This window comes from Argopecten irradians, chromosome 10 (genome assembly GCF_041381155.1).
Source record: "Argopecten irradians isolate NY chromosome 10, Ai_NY, whole genome shotgun sequence".
Lineage (NCBI taxonomy): Eukaryota > Metazoa > Mollusca > Bivalvia > Pectinida > Pectinidae > Argopecten > Argopecten irradians.
In genome coordinates, this window is record NC_091143.1 from 41,066,127 (window position 1) to 41,088,069 (window position 21,943).

General features: G+C 35.3%; 1 protein-coding gene across 6 annotated transcripts in view; it reads right to left on the reverse strand.

The window, feature by feature from the left end:
- The window catches only part of LOC138333923 (protein amalgam-like), a 154,386-nt gene that overhangs the window by 13,762 nt on the left and 118,681 nt on the right, over positions 1-21,943 (reverse strand). For 5 of the 6 annotated variants that reach the window (XM_069282583.1, XM_069282587.1, XM_069282586.1 and 2 more), the window contains 2 exons: positions 4,330-4,540; positions 1,756-1,776 (listed from right to left, as the gene is read on the reverse strand). In XM_069282583.1, the coding sequence (XP_069138684.1) occupies positions 1,756-1,776; positions 4,330-4,540 (232 nt within the window). The remainder of the gene's footprint in view (positions 1-1,755; positions 1,777-4,329; positions 4,541-21,943) is intronic. The other variant, XM_069282585.1, reaches the window with a different exon arrangement.

Below are 21,943 nucleotides of genomic sequence, written 5' to 3' on the forward strand. Positions count from 1 at the left end.
AAATTTTATTATGGGTATTTTATTTCCGCTATATTCGCGTTTTCTCTGACATCCGTGAATTCTAAACACCACCGAACTATTAAGAAAAAGCACTGACAAACAATATCATCGTTTACATTTACGAGTTTGAGTAATAGAAATCGGCGAACCGTGAAATTTAATATCCGCAAATATTCCCCGTTTAGAAAATCGCGAAATAGTGACTCCGCCAGTAAAAAGCACTACACAGCATACTATTAAAATATGACTTTGGTTTTTTTTGGCAATGTTGAAACAATCTGGCGTTTGACCTATGTATATGATTATGCATGTGTTCGTATAGGTTCGAACATCGTTGAACATCAAACACGATTTACGACAATAGGTCCTCACTGGAATAATGCTTGATTACGTGATGTCAGTTTGTATGTAACCGTTTTGATGGCGTGGTGTGTGATCGGGTCGTAAACAACACTTGTTCACGGCGCCAAAAGCATATTCCCTGATTACCAATGTGATATACATCCTTAATCTAAACAAACGATACAGTGTGTTAGTTCGGTTAAATCTCGAATGAAGAGGGTTATGCGAATGTAAATCAAGCTCGGATCCACGCCAAACAGTCACAAAACACGTCAAACAGTCACATCACATGCAAAACAGCAATGCTTATATCGAAACCATATGACAGGATAGAGTGTAAATCATGTTGTGTCGGTTGTAAATACAATACAGATAACAACTAAGCATATTGTTGGTAGTTCAACGATACATAAACTGTCCTTTATCGTTTCAAATGTATAAAAATAACTATCACTGTATCATCATAGGCCCTGTCTCTAAATCCATTGGTAATACAAAATTAAATAATTGGATTGTGTCTTGTTTGCTTCAAAGTTAAATGAATTCATGATACTCGTTTATCAAAAGGAAAAATGAACAAGTTGCACAGTATGCAGATTTCGATAGGAATTGTATCAGAACATTCGTTTTCTGGGAATGCGGTTACACATTAAAACGATATTATTTTGCGATGCCAAAATATACGGTAAAACTATTTTCATTTGAGGCTATACAATTCCGCGATTTCGCAAATATTAACTTTCGCAGATCGAAAATTTATTTCAAAAAGTTTTTATCAATATAAGTGATGCATATATCAATACGCGACGATTAACCTACGCGAATTTACATGGATCGCGAAATTTACGAAAATAAATCACCCGCGAAATGTTGTTGATTTACAGTAACTTGATGATACATGAACCTGTCTTTTTGTGGATATATATGTTACAAACGCAAACTTTTTCATATTCGGTTACTGCTAATAAACATTTACTTGAAATAATGTTCAGATCGTCATTCTTACATACATATACATATGTTTGTATTGATTATGTTTGACGTCTCCTACATGTATGCGTGGTTATGTCATAAACGATGTAGTTGTTACTTTGAAACGCAGATACATCTGTAGGATTTTGTCAAGACAAACTGTTTTTTGTTAGTCGAGGAAGTGAATATAACACTCAGTGTGATTTGATAGTTATTGAACAAACATGAGTAGGTCTAGGCAATTTAGGCAATAGTTACTTATTTATTATAGTTAGTCAGTCATAGACAGGTCATGTATACAGTTTGTTGACACAGGTACAAAGGAAACGTGATATTAGGGCAGTGAAACGAACATGGCATTGCCAACAAATATTGAAAAGTTTATTAGCTGGGCAGGTTGTCATGGTAGCAAATATTGTTAATGACGTAGGTCTGACTTACTCCTAATTCTTTTCCGTTTATCTGTAAATAGAAATACACACAGATACAGGTATTCTGTATTTGCATATTACAGAGTCAGAGTTATCTACCCTTGCGGGTAGGTATTAATTGTGACATCACGAGCGTAACATCAGTGAAAACGACGTGAATTGTGCCCATGAAATAATGACTTCGCAAAGAATACTTTATACCCGCAAGGGAGCTAACTAGGAATAAAAACACCTAAATACACATGCTGCATTTCCTGTTCAGGGCACGTGCACCTCTTGTTGTTATTTTCGTATGCAGGACAATTATTTCTAATACTAATTGCACGTGTTTATATATATCATTCCTAAGCGCCACGGGGAGGCTAGATACTGTATTTCCCTATCTGCTTGAATCCAGATGTCTGCAGTGGTTGCTAATTACCGGGATATGTACTCCGGTAATATTTCCAGCGCGACTATGATATCGCATGTTACACAGAAAGACAAGAGAGACGTCAAAGAGGACGTTAAGTAGCTTGTTATGAGTGATCTTATCCTGGTAACATCACTTGTACCTCGTGTCATTCACCAAACACCATACCGACGTAGAACCGTGTTGAACATATGTAATTAGTGTATACTGAGCGTGAACTACTGTGATGGCGGCCCTTCAAATCAATGTCGGTACAACAAGCCACATCAAAGTACTACCAAGAAGGTTCATCGTCCCCTAGTAGCTTTCTGTAGGCTGTGCCAGAAAACATATACACCTAATTGTAACACGTATGTACACATAACATCGTCATCAGAAAAGTTGTTGCTCGATGCATTCGGCAGAAGTTAGGTGTTGATTTTAGGGAATTGATTTAGCTAACAACACGTCTTTTTTGTAATCATTGGCAAGAGCATCATATTGAAACCTCTATATATTGGCCATACTAACAATATGTCGATTGCCTACTTGGGCAAAATGAACTTATCAGTTCTCTTCTTACTTATGCGCATGTCTTGAATACGATTCTTATTAAGTTTTTTATTCTCCGTTATCAGGAGAATTTAATGCTATCTTATCGATTAATGATATTGTCTGACTATTTAAATCGCAATCTGCAAAGCAATTCAGATCCGAAAACGGACTTAAGGACCAACCCAATAATTGCCTTTCTGTACAGCATATATTCTTGTTATATCAGCTATCTTCAAGGACATTTTGTCAATTTCTTAAACACCGTCTGTGGGTTATCCTTATATTCTTTACGAGGGTGATCACTTGGGAATATGGTAACTTCGCATTCGATTTGAAAGTGTTCTAAACGACATCATAGACCATGCTTAAGTTTCGCAATTTTTTCAAGCCAGACTCTTCGAATCTTTTTACTTGTAAATCTAACGTCCCTAGAGAAGAAGCCTTAAACAGCGAAGTGAGATAACGCTATCTCTGCATATAACTATGACTAGTCAGTATAAAGCAAAATTAGCCGATACAGGTCTGATATGAAGTCTGGAGAGAGGAAAATGGTGCCTATGTTCATCGACATCGGTCAGTCTGGGTCCCAATACATTAGTTAATGGTGTATAAAGACATAAAACATGTTTTTTAAACTATCGGGGTCGGCATGGAAGGGCTTGTTTCGCAATATAGTTATGTGAAAATTTACGCAATAGAGGACAGTTACGCTAATTATCCAAATGACCTTTAGCACGAAAGTTTCCCCCGCGCGTAATATATTACTAATGATTGATAAACATATGTATTGACGTCATTTGAAGTAAAAATATGAATGCATACACAATAGATATGTATGTTTCAAAAAATGGCATCGAGGGAAATAAGCGAGGAAGAAGCAATATCAAAAGCAAAAACACAGAATTGCACGTGAAAGATGGACCAGTAGGTTTAATTTCATTATCATCATAACAATTATGCATTTCTTGTTTGTGTATGTTTTCATATTTATTTTATGTTTTCATCGAGAATATCAATAATGTAACTGGGCTAGACAAGATAAATTAATAAATAATTCAAGGATGTATCGATAAGATATCAAAGTAATTAATGAAATATCGATATATATATTGATGAATTTGTGTGATAAAATCTATTTATAGCCCAGAATAGATGTCATAGTCAACGTTGAAGCAAAATTAGTTTTACAGAGAGCAGAGTTGCATAATCATACAGGCCATCTATCTTTGTTATTTATACAATTATACCGATCAATGTAATTTAAAACATTTTCGAAATTGGTTACAAGGACAGACAAACTATCGCAAAATAAAATGTGTCATTTTGTTAAAAACAATACTTTGCATATTACTGAGTTATCTGCTCTTGAAGGTAGGCTATGATTGTGACTTTATACGTTTGCAAGCGTGCGTGACTTTATACATTTGCAAGCGTACATGTAACGTAATACATTTTAAAGATATGTCGTAATTTTCAAACGCAAAATAACGACGGACCAATCTCAGAAGTTCAGACAACTCTTTTATATGCAAAGACAGGATGTATCAATCGCAGGAACTTTACTTATTGGTTATGAACAAAATAATAATGTTAAAATGAACCCCGGTGGTTTTGGAGTGCCATAGTATAATTGGTTACCTGAAACTGTGAGTGTGATATATCGATGCATATTTTCCTTGGTGCTGACTTGACACTCGTACTTGCCGGCGTGCTTGACCTGTACATTGTTAATCATTAGGTTCCATTCGTCCCGGTAGGGGATGTGTTTAACACTGAAGCTGGGATCCTTAACGAATACGAACTCTCCCACCGTTAGAGCGTGTTTCTCATTAGTTTTCTTCCATATTACCTGAAACCAACAATAAGTATTAAATTTTCATTTTACAATCTTAATATCAAACAAAGTACACATTTAAATTATGTTCTGCTGGTGGTAATGATACGATATTGTACCAGCAGCTTAAAAATAAAGTCAAATTAGTCTGTCGCATCTAGTGCATCACGACTTATGAAACTTCCATTTTATAATATAAATGTAGGAAATTTGGTACACATTCACATTATGTCGCGGTGCCAATATTGATGTGGTATTGTACGATTATTAGTTCTACTGAGCCGGGTTTGGGTTTTGGGTTTAATTATTTTAATATCCTATTTATTGCCAGAGTCCTGTAAGGACGTGTATGTTTGTTGGTTGAAGAAACTAAGAGTAACCAGAGAAAATCCAACAACAACGGTCAGTAGCCGGCAACTGCCCCACATGGGATTCGAACTCGCGACCCAGAGATTGAGGGCTTGTGGTAATATGTAGAAATCTTATCTGTTTGGCCATTGCGGTCCCCGCTGGGTCGAGCGGATAACCATATAAACATTTGTCAGTTTTAGCATCATAATCGGAGTCGCGTTGATTTCTTTCTATTGTTTCAATGCGTGTTAGAATGAATAGGAGATGAATGAAGTTTTGCATTATTTTGGACGTTCTGTTGATATCATTTAAAAAAAATATATTGTTTGAAGTCTAATATCAATTTAGACAAAAATCAAACTTTAATTACTAGTAACAATATTTTTTTTCCATTTTCCCCTTGATTTCAAACTTCGACTATCGCTCTAGTGACGCGATGTTTGATTTAATCAAACTCCACAATAAAAAATAAGGCATTTTGATTGAATTACCGAAGATTTCTATGGATCTTAATTACAGGACGTCTTCTGATTTATTAAAATGACTTCTTATTTTACCCTCCAATAATGCATTTAAGTTATAATCTGCAAATCGTGCTGCATATTACGAAAGGAAGCCGCAGTGAAAGGTATTTGTCGTTGCAATTCACCACTTTAAGAAGGAAATTATTAACAAAATCATATTACTGCTTTTGAAACATTGACAAACTGTTTAAGCGTCAAATATTTACTAATGCAGAGTGAAAGTTTGGGTCTCAAAAAGTCTAGTAATCATAAAATGCCAGATTTAACTGAATATCATCTTCGACAATTCTTTAATGAAGCGCGCTTCGTATACAATGCCAACGACGTTTGATAGATAAGGTCACATCGGGGGTTGCAGTGCAAATGTTAATAAAGTCTGATCATAAATCATTTCAAAATTATAAAGTGAGTGTATTGCTATATTTCATATCAAGTCAGTATCTACATATATGGAGTAGTTCATATAAGTTTATTCAATTACATGTAAATACGCAACAAATTGATAAAGAACGGCAGAAAACGCTTAGTTCAACAATATGCTATAATATAACGAGGTATTTTACGATATACTGCTGGTCTTGTCCTAATTAAAGTGTAGATTCCGTACCTATCTCCCAGATCAATCGGTCATTGAAAGGTATTATCTTTTCCCATAAAGTTTCATTGTGTCATGTCAATTGAATGTATTCTTCGTATAATAAAAATGAAGAAGTATCTAATCATATTTCACTTGAAAGTATCGACCAGTAACATATATTTCATTTTAGATAACTTTAATAAATATTCATTGTTAAAAATCGTCCAAAGATCACTGCAATAAACTAGCTTGTAGAACGTTCCTATTGTAATTCATATTTCGCTTTAAAAATATTATGGTGCAAAAAACTTAATCACGTTATAAAGACATTGCTTATTGGATAATCGGATGATATTTAAACCAATGGAACTGTTCGTTACAAAATTGCATTACATTACATTGAAATATAGGGCTATCTTTTATCCTTCATATACCTTATGTATGAGTATTTCACATAAATTAAAGTTAAATACTTAAAGGGTTTTTGAAACGTAGGATACGGTGAAATGCTTTCCGCGTATTTCAGACGAATAATCAACAAGTGTACTGTAGACATACGATCATAAATCGAAAAGAGAAGAATGCGTTCCAATATTCAAGCGATAATAATACATTCTGTAAAGTTAATTCAATTACTTTTATTTTAAAAAACGCAGTTTTCCTTCTTCTAAAAGGTAAAATTGGAAAACTATTCAATACATCTTCTCAGACATCAGTTTATGTATATCATGGTTTTCTAGGAAAAACAATATTTCCAAAAATTATCACCAGAGAATTTCATGGGCTTCTCAATTGATTTAAGTACATGGCTGATCTCGGAAAACCTCTCTTGATCCAATTTGATACACTCACGGGGATATTTGATGTAGATCATAAGGTTTCCAAACTAAAGATGCGAAGAGTGTCAAGAACAAAGTGCAGACGACCGAAACCTCATAGATGTCCATACCCCGTTAAAGAGTAGGACCTATCGAAGCATGAAATGTACAGTGCTAATGGAATAGTCTCTAATGATTTAGCATTGTCATTCGAATTCGGAAATGTCCTTTGTGTAATTCAAGGTTAAATTGGATATATTTTTATGTACTAGTTGTATAACAAAACTAAATAAATTGTGAACAGAATGTTATTGTCATATCAAAAATGTTTTCAAGTAAATCGTTGTAATTCAATCTAAAATTGTTAATCTTATCAAAGAGATTGGGACGACTAGTTCGCCCCTTCTCAGTGTATAATGTGACCGATTGGGGAGGGCTAAATGGTGCTTCATTGATATACAATATACTATACAAGAAGACCCAACAAGAATATACCACAGTCTCCCAAAACACACTCACCACGCACTTCATGCATGATCCTTGTTATTTATAGGACGTTAATTTATCAAACAAATACATTGAAAGGCGTTTTTTTTTCTATAAAATACCCATGAACCCGTTACATCATTATTTTGTATTTTTAAGAACCACTAAATTAAATTTAACTGATGAACAGGTCGAAAATATACATAGATCCGTCTAACATGCAATAAAAAAAACCAGTTAGGTTCGAGAAATCACGACTTTGTAGAACAAATAATACAAATTGATTGTATAGGTACTTGTACAATATCATTATTTTTTCTCGTTTAGTTTAAACACGAACATGTGTGTACCGAATATTATGAGTTTAGCTATATTCACGAATAAGAGGAAATGTGAAGAAATATGGATATGTTCAAGGAATTTGGAAAAAAATAGGGTTCTCGAATATGAATTTGTTTCACTAATATAGAATAATGAGGTCTCGAAATGAAGACTGCTGTTATACGTACGATAAAAGTACAAATTTGATCATGTTCGCTGGTAAATTATCTGATATATTCCTTTTAAAAGTGCAATAATAAAATAGCAAATATTAAACATGAGAATGCATCTTCCGTCATATCATAAATATACGTACACTAATTGTGCAATTCACGTATTATTTCCATATTAATATTTTTGGGATGATGGATCTCCATGCAACGCCGAGAGAAAGCAATTAAGATAGAATTCTCCGACGTAAAGTAATATGATTGATCAAAGCGACGAAAAATATCAATAGTATATCATTTAGTCAACCACATTAATATATACATCTATATATACTGTTATTTGCGACTGGGAGCGCTATTACGTATACCATTTACAGCATTGTGGTTGAATTAGACACACTTAGAAGAGGGGCCTGACGCGGCGGAGTATCTTCCGGTACATCAGGGTGCTACCAGAGCAACTTCTAATGGATTCGCACATAATAATAGAGATAGCAGAACTGTAAGAGTGATGCAGCGGATGATGAAAGACGTGTTCTCCAATGGTCTATGTAAATATCTACTTTGCCAAACATCATGCTTCGGAGGAAACCTTCAAAACAGACACCAAAACTATCGTGTGGCAATGTTCTGGTTGGCTTGTATGATTAACGATGAAATGATCGCCTTAGCACTCTAACGCTGCGGCGAAGAATTGGCACTAGGCTATTGGAGAAATGTATAAAAGAAGAGCCGAAGAAAGCGAATGAATTCTTTGATGCCTTATGTTGCGTCTTTTAGTTCCGTCTCGTTTTCGCTCATTTGTCACGGGGAGATAAGAGAAGTTTATCAGCGGGAGTGACGATGTTTGTATGTGTATGTGCAGAAGTCGAGAGCAAAACTTGGGGTAATTCCGTTCTCTCCTGTTAATGCAGTCTTTGGCAGGTTTCGCTAGCTACCCGCTGATGGGCGGCGGCTCTCGTATTACCCCTGTCAAGACATGGAAACATGTGACGCACGACTCAATGGAATGTTGTGACACTTATCACGGTTGCATAAAGTAGGATATATGGCTAATGAGTCTGCATCCGGTTTTGATAATTGGTTTAAGTAATTGCTCTACGTAGTGATGGCGAAGAATGTTAGTAGCGATTTTAGAATCATGACAGTCTGTATCCATGTAGGTATATTGGGACAATGCGTATGCCCTTTTTGTCCTCGTCATTCCTGTAGATGTTGAATTTGACACTAATTTGCTATCCTGGAAAATGTTCTTAGAAAATGTTTGACATTCTAAGGATCTAGTATTTCAAATTGACCTTTTCAAACTAGTTTCAACCGAGACATACCATTGATACCTTAAAATGGATTTAAAATATCTAAATAAAATTTTGCAAAAGTTGAAAGCTGCATTCCTTTGTTCAAAGCCCTTTCTGGTGTGTCATCATGATCAAAGCAAATAGTTTTGATTTAATGTTTTGGAAGATGAATTTCACTTTTAAGTCATTTACAGACAACATAAACATACTACATTATATTGAATGTTATCATAGTATTACTTACAAGTGTATCTTAAATATATATTTAATTCCAATTTTGTCTGTAAAATTACATATATTATATATATGATTTTGAGATGTACATGTATGTATCCACAGGGAGAGGGCTTATATAGGCATAGCCTGCTGCCCAATCCATATTAAATCTAACGATTTAATAAAAATGTTTTGAAATAAAATGAAACTATATTATAGTCTGGTGGGATGATGGATTGTTTGTTTTCGACTGTCTTCTTACAGTTATGTTGCAATAATCACGATGAAATGTACAGTTTTATTATATTTCAAGATTTTCTGCAAGAACCATTGACCCGAAATGGTAATGAGTTAATAACTTTGCAACGGCATACGAAAAATATGAAAGCATGGTAATAACTTATTACATAACAGTCATGTATAGATCATGACACGAGGTAATTGGTACAATTATTCGTTAGAAAAATACGCGATGATGCACTTCATGAACCCATTATTTTTTTCCAAAACGCAATCAATCACCAACTGTTATCAAACCTAAGTTGTTTGCTTGCAATACCATCAAGTACAAAAATCACTCAAGGTCTGGTCGGAAGATAAAATCTAGCTTGATCTATAGTTATTACATAAACAATATCACAAACTACAATAGTGGTAGCAAATATCGCGTTTAATCCTGGGAATTCAGGTATCAGACAGCCGAGATAAAGTAGGCTTCTGCTACAATCACAAAACTGTTCTATATACCAAGGTATTTAGTGGAAGTACTCAAGGGAGCTCAGTTTAGGAAATACTTGAAGCTTGCTTAGCCAGGAAACACCGCCAAATCATTTACTTGTTTAATTGCAGGAGGTGATGTAAAGATATGATATTCCCGGTGGGATTTTTAACTGCCAAATGCAAATATAACCATCGCCACACGACCATGATAGCGGAACGGCTTTCAGATCACGGAAATACCGATAGTGTAAACACAATGTGATTTGATATCAAATCTCTATTATGAACCATTTGTATGTATAAGTTGTGGTAGGTTACACCAATCGAGTTATATTAACATTCGTCTGTGGTATTGGTCACTCTGTATAACGACATAAGCACCTGGCTGTGAGCTCTACTCGTACTACAATTGGCTTTAACGGCACCCCAAATCGACAATCCAGTCATAATCTGGGATTTGCTTATAAATTACATTTTATCTTGTTGCTCGTATACCGTATAACTGATTCGGAGACACTAACAAATACGGAAAGGATTACTCTCGAGGATTGAAGACTATCAAACAGCCATCATTTGGAGCCTAGTGCTCTCTCGTGAATAGAGCCACGTTGACAAATGTTATGCATGTCACGGGAGCTGATTTGTTTACAATGCCATAGATGATTCGATCAAAATGTATCTACCATATCATAATCTCGTAAAAATATCAGTAACAACTTTATACAATGTTGTAGTTAAGATTTGATGGGTTAATGCTGGATATTACGTAACAAGGAGTGTCTCCTAGTGCCGAAATATTACGAATCCTGTGTAACCTTTGTATACTAATGTTCATTTATCGTAGATCTTTTTTAACATTTGCAATACGATTTAAATTTTATCTTGTTGATGACAGATGATACTGAAAAATGAATTATACTGTTTTCACATTTAGAAGAATGTATAGCATATCAATGTCAAATTGTACAATATGTAATAAACATTTGGTTGTTTATATCAACTAACGCAAAATAAGGGTTTTGGGAGATTGCTGATACATTGCTATTGAAATTGATGTTTTTATGACAGTCTCTAAAGGGTTTCATCTTTGTACATTTCAATGGGATTGCACTAGAAAACGGAAAACGTATTCCGCTATGGCAAACTTATCCCAGAGACCAAAATCACATTTGCTACACGCATGAAAACTACAAAGATGGCTAGTATAAATGTCAAAGAAACGAATGAAGCGAATAAAACCAAAATGCAAATTAATCTAAGTGTGGAAAATTCCGTATGAACCTACCAAGGAAAACTGTTCCACAAACCAGATTTAAGCTGCTGTCGGCTATAAATAATTTTCAAAAAATCTCATTTTTAATCTGCTTCTCGAGTTGTAATTTACCTTTCGCTCAACTTTTAACTGATGGACATTCATGTCGCTCTTAGCTGCATGATGGCTTTCATAACATCAAAACATGCAGCGTTTTAAAAAACGAGTAAACCAAAAACTAGCATTAAAGGTTGTTGATTAGAATTTCGTTTACTTCAACATGTCGTTCTGCATTAGATAGCAGGCGATTAGTTGAGATGGCCAATGTTTTTTTTCTTACACAAGTTTCCACCAGATAAACATTCTGACTTAAATCGAAATACTCCTTAATTAGTTTCTCCTGAGATTTTCAAATATTTGCCTCTTCACTTAATGAATTTTCAGCAGTTATTTTTCAAATGTCAGTAAGCCAAGGATTACTGACATTTGAGCAGACGACCGAATGTACTATTAAGCAGTATGATTACTGGTAGCCAGTTGGTCAGGAATGAAATCTTGATATCTTCTAATGAGATGAAATGAATCTGAAAACGCAGCAAGAAATTTTCGATTTTAAGATTAGCTACTTTCAGGTATGATTAATATTCTTCCCGCTCGTTTTGCGTTTTCGCATCCGACAGCCGACATAGCGGCCATATCATGCCTCGCCCAGCCTGGAAACGCAATGATGTATGGGAGGGTATCCAATATTTAACCAGTACATTGTAATTGCAGTGAATCTGTACTTTAAAAATGGAGACATGCTTGTTACGATGACAGATTGGCAATCCACGTCAACAGGTTCCTGGAGGTACATGTTGCTAAAATGATAAATAATTCAGATGTCATGCCGGGTGTCATTTATCTTTAATGGAAACATACATTCATATATCTTACAAAACGTTGTTTGTTGCAGAGGATAAATTGTGTGGTTGTGAATAATGCATAATATCTCGACTAAGTCAGTTAATCATAACAATGCGCTAATCAATGAATAAAAGCTAACGGGAACATTCTGATAAGGGTTTTCATTTCCAACACAGATTTAAATCAATTAAATACCGCTCGCAGGGTTGGTATTTTTATCATCATAAACGCCGCTAGCTCAGATATCCAGTATAATTCTTATTAAGAACAGGTTTTATCATAAGATTTCAATTTTTGATACGCAGTCTAGAATTCATACATGATTTGTATATTATATGTATATTTTACTATATACTGTATATTAGCCAACGGACCGTATCACCAAATGAATAATGCGAGTTTTTTTTATTAATAAGGACTTGCTTGGATTCGTTGTTTGAAAAAACTTCCCGCATAAGGCGATGTAATAGTTTTTTAAAACTTCATACACATGACCTAGTTTTTTTTAGGTTTTAGTTTTGTGTGATGTTTTTATTGTACACTATTTTTCCACTTTTTGTTGGGGGGGGTAGATTAACTATACACCGTGTCGCAGATCTATCATTAAAGAAATCCATCAGTTATGCAAAAAGCAAAAATGCATCGGTGCAATAAAACATAATTGATATTTCAACAAAAATAATTTTCATCAGAAACAAATACATCATAAGCACGCCTTAAGCAAAGGCAAATGTATGTCCTGCTAATTGTGAATTATCGCTTTGAATCATTTTAACATCCATCACTTAATATACCGGATAGGTAATGACAAAACACGAATAGACCTGTAACGAATCATACATTTTCGTTTTAAGAATCATTAAATATTAATTTGGTTTGAATGCATGATTGATATAATGTAGGAGCATATTGATTTTTAAAGTGGTTATAATTTGGTGATTCGAGATATGCTCATTATGAAAAGTGTAAGCCTGATAATTTGACAAAACAAACGAAATGTTCACTATGGAATTATCGAACGATGAACGCGTGTATTGGTCTAGACAGCAAAGTGACATTTTAAACATAGCTTTTAAGACATTTTTGTATGATAAAATATACAAAACAAAAGTAATATTAAAGAAAAACAGGCGGTGGGATTAAAATGAACATCATTGGTTTTCCGATATTTGTAATCACGTTGTGTCCTCTTGTGTCGCAATGTATGTGAAGTCATTGCGACATATGCCGCAAATTATACTTGAGAATGATTGCTTGCAAAAACAAAACCTGACCGATTTATCAAGAAAGGTGGGGTTGAAACCCTAATATAACAGCGATATTAATTCCACATTAATGTTATTTCGAATGTAATAAGCACACTCATCTAAGTCTTAATCTAAACTTGATATGACACACTTCAAAGTGAAATATGCAGCAAATGCATTTAAATTTTCCGTCAATTCGAATTGTTCCTTGCGGCGTCAATTGTGATGTATGCAAATATCCATGCGTAGGTTTATGCTTTTTAATGTCATTTAATCAACTGCGTTCATTAACGTAATGGATTGCCTTGTCTGTATGCAACTAGCATTCGTATCGTTCTTCAGTACATCTTAGATAATTGCTGTGATATATTTTGTGTTGCGTCTCCGTGCAATAGCTGACTTTTTCCTAACGTTTAAGTGTATTCTCCCTGAAGTTTACTGTCGAAGATGCCGAACAGGATACTCCAACAATTCAGATTACAATAATCATTTTTGAATCGGTGTTCCTTCTCTTAAGAACAAAAATAGATAGTTCATAGCAGAGACAGAAAGCTAGACCTTCTGCAACGCTCAAATGAAAGAGAAAAATGCTATGAGAGGGTCTTAACATACCATTTGGTCCAATTATAGTTATCCGACTGTCATTAGACCGTTATCGGTGTAACTATAACCGTTTATTAAATAGACAAAATTGAATACTAAATCTTCAAAATATCTGTTTCTTTTTCTTTTTTTTATTTAGTATTTTGCCGATTTAAAATATAATCATGATAAAACATGCTTTAATTTTTTTTTGTATTGTAGCATCGGCAATTATGCTGTACTACATCAAAGTTCCCTAAGCATTCTACTTATATTTTCATATTTTACAAATGCTCAAACGCGCAAATCATTGTAAGAGGGGGTCACCAAACTGGGAAAACGTGTTTCTAATCCCTATTGTTAATATTTAATAACAATAGGAACATGCTTAAAATCTCTAAATCATTGTGTTGATTTCTAACATTTTATGTATCACCAAAACTGACGGTATACTGTAATTGTTTGTTCGCAATTGCCTGACAACATCACAATAAACAGGTAGTTGCTTGAGAAACTTGGTATTTAAAAAGGGAATTTTCAACAAAAACACTCGTTGTAATAGTATCTAGAAATAAAAAAATGGTAGCTATAAACCTGAACATGTTTTTTTTATGTAAACGCCGAAAATTCAGAAATAAATGTTAACTGCAACAAGCGTAAAGAGAAGAGGCGTCAGATTAGCCCCCTGGCTTCTCTCAAAGAATAGATAATAAAAAAGCCGGCAATAAAGCAATAGGTAGGCAGGTCATTCGGAAACGCCGATGTCCCACGAGCATTGCAATCGAAGATAATGCATTTTTAAACTGACATTATCTGTAACGAAAAGCAGCTATATACACAGCCCATAAGGCTTACTTAAATAGGAAAACAGATAAATATTTCCGTTTCTTACGAGCGGTTATCAAAGAAGCATCTTGATTTTTGTAAATGTTGCGAAACATTCTTGGTATTGTTGTCTGATAGAGGCCCCATTAGGAATTTGTTGTGAAGTATGCGCGCTTGCTCTCCGAAAAAAGCGGGCCTTCATGCACGTTATATATCTCCCATGGGGCCTCTATATACAGTTTACCAGTTTCCGTGTTCGTAACATACATGTATCCGAAGTAAAAGCGTATCTCCGCCAGAAAATGGTTCCTACAATAAACTTAACTTGCTCACAACAATTGCAAGACAAGTTATACCGACATTGATTTATCATGCTTGTTTATTCGATTGGAATCGAGCGATGAGTTAATTTTCTGGTGCAAACATGCGATTCCCTAAAAACACCAACATGGTCCAGCCGATATCCGTATACGTCCCATGGGAGAATCAGATGTTTAATGCAAGTGTGTCTCAATAGGTAAGCGTATACCCATGTCTCTGTCCTTAAAAGGAAGTGAATATCGGAAGAAACCGTGCTTCCCAATGTTGCATCCACCGATAATGCATGTACAAATCTTACTTCAAGTGATTTTACAAGCTAAATAATAGACTACCTTATGAAAAAAAACCAACGAAAGTTATGTAAATCAAACGTCGCCTCGGGGAAGAAATAGCCGGTGAGATATGTTACAAAACATCATGACAATAACATTTGATGCTATGCGACATTGTGTATAGGGATTACATTGTGTGTACCTTTAACGTAGTTGTTTATCTTGCATTTGAAGCTTCATTAAACTGTTGTGTAAAACATGAGGGCTTGTTCAATATTGACACCATTGCTCTTATTCCTTTGTCATGTCCAGTTTTGCAATTTTAATTCTGGAGAGGTCTCCAATGAGGGCCTTGTAGCTATTCTCACTGCAATTCCGTTTTTTTATTTTCCCATACGTAGCGTTCGTTCACATCCAACTGTTGTTATGTTTAAATGCGTTTTACCTTGTCTAACGTTCTGTAGTATGCTAAGATCAACAAAGAAAATCATCCCGCATTATGTTGTGTTACGTGTGCGTATTAAGTATATAATGATACTGTGACTAACCTGGTTTGTGTCTCATTGTGATAGCTGAAAATCATTGTAGTCAACTGCGATCATTCAAGAACCTCTCTTGTTTGTGATGCGTTAAGTGTGCGAAATAATTGTATAATGAGACTGCGACTTAACCTGGTTTGTGTCTCAGTGCGATAGCAGAAACTCCCCTATACTTTGTAGTATTATCTCAAAGAAGCGTAATGCCAAAGACTTGTTTGTTTTAGTTTTACGTCCTGTCAACAGCCATGGTTATTTAAGGACGTGCCAGGTTTGAAACCGAAGTATCCGAAAAAAAACCAGTCAACGGTCAGTAGCTGGCATCACCGATCATATCTGGTCAATTGACCAACCCTCCATCGTTGAAGGAAAAACGGTCTACCATAATACCATAACATTATTTGATAACGCCAGATAAAAGCAATACAATTTCTATACATAAATTTATATATTACTGAATAAAATAATTTCGAAAGTCTTGCATTAGAAATCCATATAGTCGTTAACCTAATTATATCGGGATCGTTGGATATAGCCTATTTTGTATAATCAGTTACTTTTTTCATCAATTTATGCATTAGAATAATGGATTGCTGTCATCCGATACCCACACCCTCTAACATATCCCTTCCCCGACAACACATAGACCTATGTGACTGTATGTTTTCACTAACATATATCTCAATAACAATGCGTCTAAACCAAACATGAATACCTACTGTGCGGCCATATCATCTGAATTGGGCAGAGCGGAAACAGATATACCAACACATTGAATGAATGACCTCGGGAAGATCTCGACTAGCTATTGTTCAAATATATTACCCAATGGTCTTCCTGTGTTTGTCGCGGACAGGCTGATAAAATGGTTCGAAATCAATGACCAGCACAATAGACTGTATCAGACTACGTGTAGGTCTACTATATCATAAGGAATTCTAGATTCACGGATCCCGATATTTCGTAAAGTGATGGAAGATTTGACAGTCGCTATCAATTCAAGAATGATATAATACAGATATATGCACGTTTTGTTAGAAACACAAAAAGCTCAAGTGATTTCTCTTCCAAGATGTTTAAACTAAATACGAGTATGCTTTAAGGATTTTAAAGCGTATTTTCTTTGTTCGTATGTTTTAATGTGCATTAAAGACTAAGTGGATGTCAATGTATGTCGTTGACCTTACAATTTCAAAGTGAATAATATCAATTGTTTTTCTTTTAAACATGTTGCAGTAGTGAATTAGTATGAACCCGCTATTTTATAAGGGCATAGGTGGATTTCTAAAACATCAATTGGTCTAGCTATTTTAAAATCATTATAATAAAATGAAAAGAAAAGTATCGCAACTTGATATTCAACGCAAGAAAACCCAATTAGTATTTCCAAAAAAGATGTAAGTATATTACTTCGAAAATCAACAATAGTATTCACATTAAATGTCGAGACAATGAAGATGTATTTTCATTAAGTTCCATGTTATGTTTTTATTGAAACACACACAGAAAACGACGGTGGACGAACGAATATAAATATAATGTATAAAATTATATATTAGGCTATTATGATACCAACTGAGGATTAATTGCGTCATAAGGGTGAGCTATATCATGCATTTACATTTATATATGCAAATAAAGGTTGTATATGGTTGTTAAGGTAGTTCCCGACCCCCGGGATACTGAACGGTTACATAACCTTATCAATAAACAGTCCCCTCTGACGCCATGCACATCGTTTGTACGTAATCTTGGATATGTATCGCACGGTACTGAAACCCGATTCCCTTGCGCGGAGAAATAGGTTTGCCAGCTACAAGAGACTATTGTCTATTAGCCAAAGATAAGTCATACCTACAATTTGATTCTAAAGGGAAACTTGTCTGGAGATGGTCGTTAATGTCCGTCATTTCTCAATTTAATACAATTGTCTATTGTTTCAATCTAATATTAAATTCAGCAGTAGAAAGTATGATTTAGATTTATGGGCTTTCCGGCGTGACATTTTCTAATACATCTTTGGAACATCAGCAACATAATATGTAAAGCATGCTGCTTTGGTCTATTGGGTCTAACCCCACAGGGACCATTTCCTCCCTATACCAACAGTTCGATTGAATGTCAAATCATTTCGTCTCGACTTTATGAGTTTTGATTTGGCAAATGACAAGCTTTATATGGACCAAAGCGTCTTTTCTTGCGTACTTTTTGTTTATGATTTCTTCTATCTTCGAAAATATCTATATCATTCCACGGCGGCGTGTCTTTCGTAGATACCATGATATAGGACATGTACTATTGGTATTCCACAGTATAGCTTGTGTCTTTACTAAACGCTTCTATCAAATTTCCATTCGTACGCAATTAGAATTAAACTGGGAATGTAATCAAATAATAGGATTTTACTTTGGGTACAGCAGACCCTAAATTTTATTGAATCTGGAATCATGGTCTGGGATTTGGATTGATGTACACAATGAAAATGGAATGTGTCTGTCCGGCGAAATCCGAGATTTAAATAAATGTGAAAGAAATCTGCAGGGAGATGCATAGAACTTGATACGATTCCGAGGTACTTCGGAGCTAGATAGAGAAAAATTTTACTCAGGATTTCACAGGGAACAACACTAAGACAATGTGTATGTGTAAGGTACCAAGGGAATGGCTCGACAACGGACGAGATCCAGAAGTGCATAAGCAAAATTAAGTTTTCATTTAAGAAACCATAAAAATAAATTTACAATTCCCATTAGCAGAACTCCAACGCCACTTTGTTACATTAACAGAGATAGTTTCGAAACACCACACCTCCTATCCCTTGTCCAATGTAAAATCTGATATATGACTTTTCCAATTTGTTATCTTGAATATGATAAAGATCCTTGTGTTTCGAAATGTTTGAATTTGTGAAGAAAATAACGAACCAATGACGTTTCTCGACCAAAAACATATACCGCGTATGTTTAAAAGCTTTCACACAGATGTCAAAACTGATCCGAACGATAACAGTCGTAGAACGCATTTTGCCGAAGTGTTATGGTTTCATACCAATAGTATTCGTTTTTGAGCTTTTGATTTCAACTAAATGATTGCGAAATGGAACAAAAGTGAAATGTACATCTACATTGTTGCAAAGAAATATGGGATAGGTATGCAATTATGTATTGGAAACGCTGTTACATGCACAGACATGTTCACGTGTGGGCAGCAATTCAAATGCTGATTTCAATTAAGTAGGAATAAACAATGTATTGTAGACAATCATTAACATTACTGTAATTACCATAATTTACAAATGATTCATTTAGTTGCGATACGACTCGCATAAACATGATAATAATCAACCTACAAAAAGAGGTATGCAACCTAAAAATATTTGTTTATTAAATGTGAAGTTATTTAAAAACTGGATTTTCCTTATTTTGTGTAAAAGCACTGCGTCAGAATCACAATCATCATTCAATTCGTTATATAACTTATACAAATCACTGTCGATGGGCCGGATGAAAGTGCGCGAGGGGTCTTAGAGTTGGAGGAAACCAGAATGCCCGGAGAAAACCCACGTGATCAGATAGGTTACCCCTTACCGTTTCACGTCCATGCCGGAGATCAAACCACGGCCGGCTAGGTGAAAGGCGATTCGATTCTTACGCATATTTCATCGTCACATCTACCTCTGAACAATGTATATATCAGATGTTATAGGTTTAACGAACCATTGGAACAATTTTTGAAAAGTCTTCGTTTATGCTCACCAAATGCTCTTCATCAATACATGAAGATTAGTTTCTATATTTTATGGAACGATTGATTTGTCCCGGTTACCTAACCTTTTAACAATGTTTGCAGAAGCTTATCAATTTCTAACAAATTGCATTATTTTTTGTTTGTATATGCCTGATACACGATATAAGTGCAAACCTAAAGAATGCTCAGATGTCAGGAATCGCGTGGTGCCTTGCAGTTTTTAGTTAAGGGCAATGACACTGTTGGTCATGCAGAGATCCTGTCAATATGTGTGTAGGCATGACACTCCCTGACATTCGCCCATTAACCGTCGGCAGAAATGAATATTGAAGTGCAAAGAACATTTTAAATACATCGAAAACTTAAAAAAAAACATAAAAAACAATTGATGACTGCCCATTGTCTTAATACAATTTTTTATCAGTGCGGTTGCTTGATGCACTTATCGATACGGGTGATAGATGCTCGAAGACAATCCCTGCAATTTGCATATTGGTTCAATTTCTGTCACATCAAAGCTACGCTCTGTTTGATTCGGTGTCTATCTTATTACACGCCGAGCATCTGGACATTTTAATGTATGACGTGGAACTGTTTTGACATTTGCTTTGACACGAGTCTCAGCCATATATAACAGTATCGTATTAATCTATAATGAGAAAATAGTTCAAAGAGGTTTGCTTGTTGCGAGAGGAAACGGAAAAATCACCAAATGTGATAAATATTGGGATGACACTTTTTGTCTAATAGAGTATCGACTCCGTTTGTGGATACCATCAATTACCCAGCACCACGCTACGGTGGCATCAGCCACACCGATCTATGCGTCAGTTAAATCTACATATTATGTTCATTCGTCCCGTTAACTATGTTGAAATTCCCGTTTCCATTGTAATGGCAAAGTACCGAACAAATTGTATTTTTATGGACATTGAAAAGGCAGATGTATCATTTATGAATGCCATAATGTCATTACTGTTTTATTCATGCAAATATACACACGATTCATTTAATGGTATTGTTAGTAGCTCTTCAGAAACATTCGTTCCTGCGCATGCCCATTACAACAGACTTCTCTCGATTATATGCAGAATTGATCCACGCGCCGTGGGATGATGATCCCTGCTGATATGTCTGATTTATCTGAAGACAATTCTGACAATTGTGGTTTAACGGTATATATGGACGCGTTTGTTGTAATGTACACATTGTCATGCCTGGATAGTCTATCTGTTCAATGACAGAGCAACGGCGGTATATTCTCTATTGATGATGTGTCTAAACTGCTTGCCGTCATAGACCTTTACATTGGGGTAATGCAATGAATCCTTTTATCGGATGGTCTCGGGACTTTCTGTATCTCCAATAGCATCAGATATCGGTCAGTAAATGTCCGGGTATGTAATGGACAGTCGGAAGAATATGCAGTACATGTGACTCCAAGACTGACCTTTTAATGGATGTACTCCACAATGAGTTATACATTGTTTATGTCAGCAATCTCGTTTTCATCAAACATGGATGCCAAATTGTCTATTCCGTCTATTGAACCGTGACGGGACATTGACCATTACCCGGAAAGGTGCGCCTTCCCTTCCTGCAACTGTCTGGTAGATTGATTTGGTGATGCACGCGTGGTCCGATGGATACTCACGCAGGTTTTCTTCGTACTGACCACATTCACTACATGACCAATCACATTAACTCATTCACCCCTGAAACTTCATAATGAACTGTTCCAGCTTTAGTTTTGGGATATTTCAAATATGTTTTCGGGGGTGAATGATCAAAGATGGGATAATGTCTCTTATCAACAAAATCGTTTTAAGGCAAACTGTCTTCGTTTGTGCCAATATGTACTATACATATTTGAAATTATTGTAAGGGAGGCTGAAGTTGGTTCTGAGTTCCGTTTTGCTTAAACGGAACTTTGAACTCGTAACCAACTTCAGCCCCCCTCTCAGTAATTGATTGAACACAGTACTTTTCGTAGGAAGCATAACTTGAACTTACCAACACCACTGGTGCATTGAATCTAACAGGAAGGCAATGCACGTCAGAAACTCGCGTTTAACAAATACAATGTACATTACGATACCGAAAACAACGTCGAGAAAGAAATTATTATATAACTTTGAAACTATATTAATTACGTCAACATCATATATCAAGACAAAGATTCACACATTATAAAAACTCTTCTCAAGTTCACATCGGCTTTACAAAATGTCTTCCTAGAAACATAGCTT